The sequence below is a fragment of the Amblyomma mixtum genome, chromosome 1 (assembly GCF_055824585.1).
Source record: "Amblyomma mixtum isolate Tamu chromosome 1, ASM5582458v1, whole genome shotgun sequence".
Lineage (NCBI taxonomy): Eukaryota > Metazoa > Arthropoda > Arachnida > Ixodida > Ixodidae > Amblyomma > Amblyomma mixtum.
In genome coordinates, this window is record NC_143012.1 from 17391232 (window position 1) to 17402994 (window position 11763).

The window sequence follows — 11763 nt, forward strand, 5'->3', positions numbered from 1 at the left end:
CTCTGAATTGGGCGCAATTTGGGTAGACGCAGCCTGCACGGGCGATGAAGCGGTCGCTGCTGTGATGGATCACACTCTCTCCCCCATCTTTACAAACACACTTCCCACAGGCACCTCCCCTGATGCTGCAGAGGAAGCCGCCATTCTCTCGACACTGCCAACACAAAATCCCTCTATGTTTGATCAGATTCAAAAACTGCAATCCAAAACTTAGCATGAGGCTGAATCCACGTTCCTGATTTTTGCATACTGGACTCGCCTGGTGCACCCCCGCCCCGTTATGTGAAGTTGATTTGGTTGCCCGCGCACTCCGGGAATCCTGGAAACGAAGCCGCCAACCTTTTAGCCCGAGGTTCTTTAAATCAGGCTTTGGCGGCCTCCCAGCCGGGGTTCACGATGGAGCGCGCGCACACTTTCAGCGAGCTGATGCGGGAGTCCAAAGTCCAGAGTCAGCTATATCCTCACCACAAAAGTCCTTCAGCAATCGGCAGGCAACCCTTTCGCACGAATTACACAAACTCACGCCTCTCCTCCCACTCTTTCTCACTATCACCCCCTTTTCCTCATTTCGTCCTCTAATATATTCCGGTGGCACGGGCAGGGAAACTATTTTGTAGCGAAAGCTACGTTGGCCACGAACTTGCGCTATAGCTGTGGCGGTGCTCCCAGTAGGCACAGTGACCGACCTTGAGCTGGTGCCTAGTAACCGCCGCTGTTGGAGGACGCCGCGCGCTCGCCGCGCCATCTGGCATGACGTCCCATCACGTGCCTCGCCGTGGAGCCGCCACCGCCGTTTGGTTTGACGTCATACCGCTTGCCTCATCATTGCGCTCGCCTCCACACGCTTCGCCAGCTGTGTCGCATGCTTGATAACATGTCACAGGATTGAAAAGGAGAGCTCGCGTGCGGCGCAACCCCAGTTGACGCCTTTCGCTACGTATATCCTGGCATAGCCGAGCTATGCCACTGCCAATTTTCATTCTTGTTCTCTTTATAGTCCCCCAATCATTTTTGTACTCTGTCCCGAAGCTGTCGCTTCTGCTCTCCATCTCCTCTCTCACTGCCTGGGCGGATCCTCCTTCGTGGGGCTTAGAGCACCTTAAAACCTGGGAAGACAGAGACCCTGCTCCACTGCGAAGACCCGGTCGTGCGGACCGTCGCTACCGAACAGGCTGCCAGTGTTACGGTCCGCAGGAACATAAACGTTTGAGTGCAGTGGGGCCGTGCGGGGGCCCGGGATCCTTCCACCCCTCCCTATTTTGTTTCATGGACTGCTATCGCACCTCCCCTAACGGCTACGCCAATCGAATCAGAGTTTGCGCTCGACCCCCCTCTGATATTTCGCACAAAATTTGTGGCTCTGTATTCAACACTCTAAAGTAATTGCATTAAATAAAATTAGGAAAAAAGTTTCCTACTCATGTGAAAGGCCTTCTGAAGTTCTCAGACGAGTGCAGAAGTAGGTCTCATTAAAAATTTACAAAAAATATTTTACTTTTACGTTCGAAAATTTTTGTAGATGTGTGTATGGATTGTTTCTACAGCACAAGGGGATATTCAGCACAAATTTTTTGCGGTAACATTACTTTACTCCAAGAAGCATCGTTTTGCCATTTTTTAAAATCTGTTAGGCCCGATTTGTCTGAAACACATTTTTCGGCAGCTCTCCATAACGTACTATCTCATGAAACAATTTATACTACACAACACAGTATATTTGAGAAAAAGTATTTCGAACTGGAAAACAGTATGTTGGGCTAGGTTTTTGGCTCAATTTTCTACAGCGCCATTTCTAGCAAATATACGAAAAAGATAGATTGATGGCCAGCTTCATTGTAATTTCGCTCAGCGAATTTCATCGCTACCTTTTTTTTTGTTTTAAGGGAGAAAAAAAATATATCTAAGTCTAGCACCGCAACTCGAGCCATGGTTTCCTCGTACGGCTAGGTTAGACAACTTTTAAAAATAAGCTTTTTGAGTTATAAGAGCAAATTTTTCGGCCTAGCATTGTCAGTGGTGTAGCACATCAGAATACAGCTAAGACGTGCTAATTAGCACGCTCGTAAAAAAATATTGAAGAGATAGCTTTTAACTATTACCGTTCGGCTCCTTAATTATTACAGGCGTGTAAACCCATCTTAAGTAATATCCTTATCAACTTTCAGAATATCGAAAATGCGGTTACCCTCGGCACTGTGGCCCAACAAATTGTGGCTATTTCGCAGAGCTACGTGCACTGTGGAGAGGTTGCTTTGCGTGCAAGCTACTCGAAAGCGCGTGTATTTTGACGTGATTTAGCCAAATTTGTTGGGCCACAGCACCGACAATAACCGCGTTTTCGAAATTCAAATTAATAAGGATATTAATCACGGTGGGCTACACACCTCTTAACAATTAAGGAGCCTAACAGTAATAGTTAAAAAGTTAACTATTAAATATTAATTAACCATCTTGCTTGTTACCACGTCTTAGCCGTATTCTGATGTGCTACACCGCTGACAATGCTAGGCCGAAAAACGCGCCGTTATAACGCAAAAAGCCATTTTTTAAAAGTTGCGTAAAGTTTTTTCGGTCGGAGTGATCTCTTTGGGATAAGAACGCACTGTGCTGTCGAGACGCGCAAACTTATTCTCAGTGTCCTTTTCCAAGCGAATCCTTCAGCCCAATGACAGTGAATCACATGGCTTAAATGATTTCACTAAGGACACAAACGAGCGATATCAGCGAACGCTGCGTTTCATCGAAAGCCGTGCTTTACCAACTCACGATCACATACTTCAAATGACATGAAAACATATGAAATCTGCGTTTGTAGCATTGGGATCCCACTCCATTCTCCTGCCACGGAATCTCCAACAGTAGACGCTAGTGATAGTTAAAAGACCTAAGCGTAGCGTCTGCAAAAGAAACGCGATGGACCGAAAGAAGTATCGTGACGGAGGGTTTCCCCAGGGTTTGAAGTCGGAGGGGTGTCAGAATTGCTTGAGGGGGTTGGGAAGGGGAGCTGTGGAAGGCAGAGGAGAACCGGTGGTCGTTTTCAGTTTTTTCCCTTTATTTTGGGGTCACTTCAACCAAAAGCCAGCTACGAACGATATGTCCTTTCGCATACATGTCTTCCTTCTGGCGGCATTAAAGAGTAACTGTACCACATTTTAAGAGTTACGCGACATTCAAAGATTCCAATCACTTTAGGCATCATGAAAATGTTTTCTTTTTGCCGCGATAATTTTAAAATGGTGACGCAATAAACTATTAAAGTTATTTTCTCTTCAAGCCACTAAAGGAGTGTAGCAAAGCTCAGAGTGACACCTTGGACGGTAAGATTTAAAATTTCCGTTGCCGTCAACCATCGTTGGTTTTCCTTCTTCAGAGCATCAAGTCCCCGTCGTCAAGCCCCCTCCCTCCAAATAGTACTGTGCTCGGCGGTGAAGCCTGAAAATCACGGCAATTTTATCTGGTGTTTACGTCATCTTTTCAAATGCTGCCTCAAAATGATTTCGTATGCTTAATTTGCGAGTTTCACGCATTCGACCCTTTTAAGCTCGACGAATTCTTAAGCCTCTGTGATGCCCTTTAAATGAACTTCCCCATCGTGTCTAAAAAAAAAGAACCTTACAGACTAATATCTTCATAAAAACAAAATCGCGAGTGGAGAAATTACCGGCCATGATGCTTGTATACGCATGGCCTTTGCGATCACCCGCAGGCGCGGATAATCTCGGAGGCCATGGTATAGTTGGTATGTATGGACGCACAGCGACGCCGCGGCGCTGCGCAGCCGCCGGCCGCCTTGATTGAGGTGCACGTAGCAGACGAACTCCCGCTCCCCAAGCACGTGTTCTTCCCGTGTCGCATTCAGACGGCTGTTCGCGTGCATCGGAGGTTCGGCCGGTAAGCTGGGCGCTTTAGCCGCGCGTAACTACGTCGTAAACGAACGCCACGTTGATTGGGCAGCTGTGCTAGTTAGCGCTGCTCGAGCCTGTCGAGGAAATAAGCGCAGCAACAAAAGTTGGTCGCGGCTTTGGTTCCCCTCGATCCTGGGATAGAATCTCGGATAGTGGTCAACGAGAGCAGCGCTGTATACAGAGAACCCCCACCCAAAACATAATCGGCGCCACTTGTCAGAGGTTTACCCGGCGTGCTCATGCATCGCAGACGCCGTACACTGTAAGCAAAATATCCAAAAGGAAGTAAAAATGGTGGTGGCCACCCTTTTTACTCCATTTGTGAAAACATTTACTCCTTGAGTGGGGAGTAAAAAGGTGGACTGTCCTACATTTTACCCCCAGGAGGGAATAAGTGAGTAAAACTGAGGATTACCAGCATTTACTCCAGTCTAGAAAGGGAGTTAATTGTGCCAAATACTCCACCAGTGCCGAAATGGAGTAAAAAACACCATTTTGTGCAATCCGCCCCGCCGCCTAGCGTCTCGTCTGCTTCTGGTCAGTTGTAAGATAATGGCGGTGAGTGACGACCGCTTGGGTATACCATCGTCGCTGTATCTCTGCTGACTTCTGCTCCTTCACGGGCGCCTGCCGCGATACAAGATATCGACTTGTCGCTGTTTTCCGCTGCAGTACGTTACATAATTGAATTGCTCCTGAGAAGCTTCCAGTGCTCTAACGGTACCTGACTTTTCTTTGTTTGTGTCGCCACCCCGTTACAGCCCGCGCTTAGGCCTAATTCTCACAGGCGGTTTCAAGTGTGGTTCTCTCAATTTGTTGCAGCAGATTATGTGTTGCATGAACATGGAACTGTGATAGAACATAGTTTCAATGCTGAGCTCTTGATTGAGCTCATGAGGCCACATTTTTTCTCAGCCATGTTAAAATCCAAGCCTTAGTGAGGTGAATATGAAAGCAAACACTGCCATTCCAAGACTACCATAGGGTGTATTCTCATCTTATCTGCTCTGGTTTTGGGTGAAATATAGCGTGGTGCATGACCGTGAAAAATACCCAGCGTCTCCTTCTCAGTTTTGATCTACTGATTATAATGTTACATCCCTTTATCTACGAACATGGTCAACGAAACGAGCTCGTACAGCAAAAGGAGACGACAAGCACACGACTCCTGCCGCGTACGCCGCCGCTGGGCTAGCAAACGGCGGAAAGAATGCGTGACGCGGGGTCACATTAGGCAGCGCAGTTCCCCAAGTTGGGTTGCCGGCGGCTTGCAGAGCTACTGCACGTTTCCGCCGCTGTCACTGCTGTAAGAATGAGCCTGAATGAGGATAAATAAACATGACGCCATTTTTGGGCTCCATCTCTGTGGGTAGTAAAAAAATTACTCCCTTTTCACCCCAAAATAACTCCCTTATATAAAAGAGTAAATAAACACCATAAATATGGAGTAAAAAAACCTCCCTTCAGGTGTGCGTTAGAGGACAAGCCATTTACTCCCTTTTGGGTGTTTTTTTGCTAACAGTGTATAGCGAGAGGCCGTATCACCAATCACTTCCCCGCGAATGCGTCTCAACTAAATGCGGCTCTCTGGTTTCACGGAAGCGCGGCTGTCATCGACCACTATCCGAGCTTCGATCCCAGAATCGAGGGGAACCAAACTCGCGGGCAACATACGTCGCTGGGTCTGTTTTCTCGGCCGGCTCGAGCAGCGCTAACAAGCGCAGCTGCCTAACCAAAGTGGCGTTCGTTTACGACGTAGGTTCTTGCGGCTATCGCACCCTGCGACTAGCGCGCCGAATCTCCGACGCACGGGGATTCCAAGCAGCACTACGACGCGCAAATAAAACACGCTCGCAGTGCAGGAGTTCGCGCACCTCAATCACGGCGGCCGGCGCGGTCCACCGCAGCGCAGCGGCTGTGCGAAATTGCATACGATCTATACTATCATCTGCAAACGAAATGCAAACAGCGAAGCGCTCGGCCGGAGGTCCATTTTACGCCGTCCGTCTGCTGCCACCAGACATAGGCGCTCTGTTCACTTCTGCGATACTTCTGCATCTGTTTTCTTTGACGTTCTTTTCTCTCTTCGCCAGTCGAGCGCCATACTTCTAGCGGCAGCAGACAGTGCGACTTAACAACGGCCATGTTGGACACCCACCGCCACACGATCGGGCTTTTTTTCATCGCAAGCGTCGCAGCCGGGCGCTGATAACACGACGATGACGGACGCGAAATCAAGGCGCTGCAAGTCAGGAAGCCAAGAGCGCTCGCTTCACTCACGCGGCCTACAGCCGCGCTGCGCAAGTTGAGGCCGCTAGAAAGCATGAATACGTCGCTCCAATGACAAAGCGAGACAACGATCAAAGAAAACACGCAAAACTGCGGCAAACCAGATAAGGGCTTCTATCTGCGATGGCGAGAGGCCGACGGCGTAAATTGGGCCTTTGGTCACGCGCTTCGTTTCTCGCCTTTCGTTTCTTACGGATAGTATAATCAACGGCAAAAAAAAAAAAAAACGGACATCCGAAGCTCGACACGAAATCAAAGACGCATTAGCCCCTAAATAGGATAAAACGGTGCGTTACCAGTTACAAAGAACGCTTATTGCGACATCGAAGTAAAACTCAACTGCGCTTTTGATTCAACTGTGTTGTTCCCGTTTCATCCGAAGCTGAAAGACGTTAGCGTAAGCGAAACCACGAACAGTTTAAAGAAACTGCACGCTTTCGCTTCCCAAAAGCGAAAGCTTAAATGAAAACACGCTATACTCAATTACATGACGTCCTTTTATGAGTGTTTTACTGCGCCGCTCATTGCTTCTTCGGGGACAGTGACCACCGGGACAAACCGCTAAATGGAGTTCCGCTTGCAACAGGTCCTTGAAAATGATCACATTAAACGGCACAGACTTAAAGCGACTTTAGCGTTTAATATATCCGTTCACGTCAGAATCCGCCAATAACTTCTTGGGGACATTCAACTAGCTTTGGCGCGTACGCGCACTGCACTAAGCGAACCGCGCACGGATGGCAAGAGACGGAGGGTTTTACGGAATTCGATGCGCGTTCTGAGAATAAAGAGCTCACCTTCGGGATTCAGTGCAAAAGCGACGCAGCGGAACACCGGTCGTGTAGATGTGCGTCCAGAGAACACGTCGCCGCTTGCCGCCACTTGCCGCCATTGTTCCCGAGGAGCCAAGCGCTGACGCCGCATCGTCGGAGCACCGGTAGGGGAAAACCTGCGCGAAACAAAATTGCATTTGTCAACGTGCGCTCACCGCCTTCGCATTGCTGTCGCTACGAGATTCATCACGACCTACACAAGGAAATGCGAAAACGTCCTTACACAGATTATCAAAGCTTGCAGAAAGCAGCACGACGACCACACCGAACCGGCACCGCTGCTTCCACGGACGCAAAAGGCTTCGTGAACCTTGTTTGATACGCGAAACAGCCTGCCGGCTCTAAAAGATACTGAGAGGGCGCTAGAAACGAGATAAAAATTGCCACACTACTAATCCCTCTAGTGGCGCCGTACAGCGGCCGAACTGTCTAATCTGGGAAGGGGCGAGCGCATCAAGGCACCCCACGAGAGCGCCCGCCACCGCGTCCCTCTCCTAGCTTCACCCCGGGCGTTATCAGTGCTCGAAAGATGCTGAGCTGTTTCGGACAACATCGCCAGGTGTGGCCTGCCTCCAATCAGGCTAAGTATAGCGTGATGTCGGGATGAGTTAGCGTCGGGCTGAGTTTAGCATCGACGAAGCGCTGGTTGTAATGCCATGAGCGGGTTAGATAAGCCCCAATTCCTGACGGCAGTCTTGCACATGTTCCCAGCGCGAGCCGCTCCACGATGGAAGCGACGAAGCGCCCGCTGCCGTCAGCCGAATGTCGGTTAAGCGGCGATGCTGGTAGGCTTGCGGCAAAATATGGGTCCGCGCCACTGGCGCCTCCTCTGCGCGTCCAAGCACATATAGTTCAAGACGGTACAGCCAGGTAGCGCCCATAAGCAGTTCTACTTCTGTGACCGTCCCTGTGCTACGTATTATTCTGGCCGCGTCTGTACGTTACTCGCGCGTTACAGGTTACAGTGGAAATCCTCTGAGAACTTTTAGTACATCGTATACCGATCCTAACGCAACTATAACGCAGGCCGCAGTGTCGCCACCTTGTGCTAAAATGTGGAAATATTTTCTCACACATTAGCGAAGCTAATCCAAGTTGTATCGCGCAAATAGCGAGTTCCATGGCCAGTTTAGTCGAGTTCTTTTAGCCCTAAGTTCTTTTAGGTAACTGAACCAAGTAAGGTTTCTAATAACGAGATGTTGAGTTCTTTCAGACCCATCTGCCTACCACCGAAGCCACTACATTTGTCAAGGCTACGGCTACCTTGGTGTACAAATCCAAGTCAAGGCAATCCACAGCCGGCGGTGTCTTGTTAGGGATAAGAACGCCGGAATCGTTACACAGAATCGAAAATATGACAGTTTTATCCCTCATTCGTTCCGCTGTCTTCGAGAGGAGGCAAAAGCGAATATCACGCGTACGATTTAAAGCAATGAATACGCCTAGAAACCCCATAACATTGACGAATTCTCCCGAAGTGGGTGACGGGGGCGCCGCCATGTTGGCAACGGTATTTTTCCTAGCATAAGCAAGTGTACTCACGGTAATTTCGAAAAACAGCGTACGTGTCGCGAACGTACGTAAAACCTCGACTGGCGCATGCGCAGTACGAAGGACGCTATTTCGTACACCTATATGGGAGTAAAAAGGGAGTAAGTTCCCTCTAGCGCACACCCTTTCTTAAAGGGTGTAGATGACTACTTTTGCTCTCTTTTCACTCCTCTCTGTTTGGAGTGTAGCATTCGCCATGCCTTTGCGTATGTCTGCGTGCGCTCTGCTAAAAGTCTCTAATGCACTGCTCGAAATCGTGTTGCGGGGAACAGCAAAAAGGAAAAAACTAATTTCCTTTTCTGTCGTCCCTTCGTTCATCATAACTATTTCCTGACAGACAATTACCACCCTACGAACAAACTCCACTAGGCCTGTTAAATTCATTGATGTAAGAGGACAGCGTTACTAACAAGAATTACGGATACTTCAAAGCCCCCAGAAGCATCTTTAAGAACCGGCCTTTCGAAGAGAATCCATCTGCATTGCGCCCCGCCGCGGTGGCTCAGTGGTTACGGCGCTCGGCTGCTGACCCGAAAGACGCGGGTTCGATCTCGGCCGAGGCGGCTGAATTTCTTGAAGGCGAAATTCTAGAGGCCCGTGTGCTGTGCGATGTCAGTGCACGTTAAAGAACCCCAGGTGGACGAAATTTCCGGAGCCCTTCACTACGGCGTCTCTCATAGCCTCAGTCGCTTTGGGACGTTAAACCCCAATAAACCAATAAACCAAACCCTTTGCATTGCATTCAGGAGCAGCTGGTTTGGACCGCAGTTGCCGTCGGGTACCGATCGAATTTCTAATGGGTACAAGATTTCTCCAGGCCTGGTGTACGGCTTTCCTGGAATGAAATGCTTCGCAAAATGGTCTTGGAACTAATCTGTTGCGTCTGCGGATCAGTGGTACGTTCAGTAAAGCCCGTTGCAACGCTGCAACGTCCAAGCAATGGTAGTAGATCGAAGAAGTGGAGGCCGTTCTGCGTCTTCACTTTTTTTATTAAAAGTTAGTGTAGAGTGCTTCTAGCATCAATAAAGACTGAAAAAGCTCTTCTGAGGCTGCAGCGGCACGACCAAGTACTTCTACGCAGACTGAGCCTATACGACATGTGACCCAACGGTGCAGGGGTATGGGGATCGTCTAAGGTTGCGGGGAGGGCTTCTTCCATCCATCGTTCATTGATGTCATAAGGCTTTTATTCGGTGACTTCATTGTTTTCATGTATTCCGCGTTTGGATAAAACATCAGTGCTCTATGCTCACTCACATGCTCTTCGGCGTGTTCACTAAAAGCTTCAAGCTAGCTTTAATCAGCTAAACCTCAGAAATGGCAGGCCGCTCATTGCTCTGAATACGATGTGTGAATTCGTTTTCTGAAGGAGAGCCCGGATGGAGTCGTTCACGCCCGTTACCTAGGGAACAACATTCGCTCTGGAAGCATGTGTGCACTGAATATGGTAATGATGCTAGTGCACTAGGCCCAAAAGAAGTACTAATTAAGTATAAAACGGTGCAAGTCTGTGTATGCAGTAGAAAGGACAATGGCGCCGAAGGAATGTATGCAGTTGACGAAAGCATTACAATAAAAAACTTGCCCCCGCATATATAGGAACTAGCCCGACTATTTCACGCTAGCACACAATCACAGATCATATTACTTTTGCTCCTTTAGTCGAAGCTACGATGAAATCTTTCTTTCACAAGAAACAAATTCTTTTCGGTAAGGCTCAGTTAAGCAATCCTGCCAGGCAATGAAGCAAGCAACACGAGCTTCTGCTATTTTATTGAACTTTCGCTGTTTCGAGCTTAATCGTGAAAGTAATAATAATAATCTTTATTTCCATCGGTATGATGGAGGAGGTTGTGGGTAAAAGCTGCTCGTAAACGGCAGCTTGACAAAGGCCCACAACCCCCCTGTACAGGGCAACAGCAGCAAGGCATGGAACAACATAAATATACACATCTAAACTCTTCGCGATTTAGCAGAGCCAAAATAAAATACAGTAGAAAGAAAAAAGAAGAAAAAACAACAACAATGCAATAAATACAGAGGGCACAAAGAGGTACAATAAACAAAAGATTAAATATACATATCATAGGAACAAAGGTACAATTTTTAGGAGTGTATGCAGTGAAGCTGTCGTAATTCGCGTTTAGATATAATAAACAGGTCAGTCCCGGATTTTTTATAGTTATTTAATAGTGTTGGAAGGGTGAAGGATAATTTTTCCATTGCATAGTTGGTTCTAGGAGTTGGTACAATCCACTCCTCTTTATGACGTGTGGGGTAACAAACAGTTCTTTTTTGCAGTAAAGACAACTCATGCAAAGATTCAAGATGACTTTTTAATTCGCGCTGGAATGCAAGTGTTAGCTTATAATTGTATAGATTGAATACTGGTATTATGTTTGCTTTTGGGAAAAGACCTTGCGAGTGACTATTGTATGATTGATTGAAAAGTATTCTGATAAGTTTTTTTTGAAGTATGAAGATCTTTTGCAAGTTTGTATACGTGGTTGTGCCCCAGATTAAAAAACAGTAATTAAGATGAGAGTAAAACAGGGAATTATAAAGCAGAATCTTTACTTGATACGGAAGAAAAGCTCTGTAACGGGAAATAATGCCAACTGCTCGAGATAACTTGGTTAAAACAGCATCAATGTGACCATCCCATAGCATACTCTGAGAAAATGTAACACCCAGAATTTTGATATTATTTGTGATTTCTATTGGTGCTCCACTATAAGTTAAGCTCACATGAAAATTTAACTGCCTAGATTTAGGTCTAAATATTACAGCTTTCGTCTTATTAACATTTATGCTTAAATGGTTCGCTATTGACCACGTTTTAAGCTTGGTAAGGAGAGAGTTCGCGTCGCTGTGTAAGATGTGGCAATCTGGAGCAGAAAGAAATATGCTAGCGTCGTCGGCATATAAAACATACTTAGGCTCAGTAGAGAGGTTAGTGAGATCATTGATGTAAATGTTAAAAAGAAGCGGACCAAGAATGCTGCCCTGAGGAACACCTTTCATTATGGATTTTAATTCAGAACGATACTGTTCAATTTGGACGAACTGTTGCCGAAGACTGAGATATGATTTAATAAGTTCGAGAAAATGGCCTCGGATTCCATAGATTTCCAGTTTTTTCAGCAAAGTTAAGTGATGAATACAATCGAATGCTTTAGAAAAGT

General features: G+C 47.2%; 1 protein-coding gene across 3 annotated transcripts in view; it reads right to left on the reverse strand.

Annotated features, from left to right (window-relative positions):
- Window positions 1–7360, reverse strand: part of LOC149365589 (uncharacterized) — a 131127-nt gene extending 123767 nt beyond the window's left edge. For 2 of the 3 annotated variants that reach the window (XR_016292486.1, XM_089586753.1), the window contains exons 1-2: window positions 7251–7360; window positions 6992–7143 (exon numbers count right to left, since the gene is read on the reverse strand). Coding sequence is in view for 2 of the 3 variants with exons in the window: in XM_089586753.1 (XP_089442879.1) it covers window positions 6992–7118 (127 nt within the window). In the remaining variant the exon portion in view is untranslated. Of the gene's footprint in view, window positions 1–6991; window positions 7144–7250 lie in introns of those variants that run through there. The other variant, XM_089586855.1, reaches the window with a different exon arrangement.
- Between the last annotated feature and the right edge of the window lie 4403 nt (window positions 7361–11763).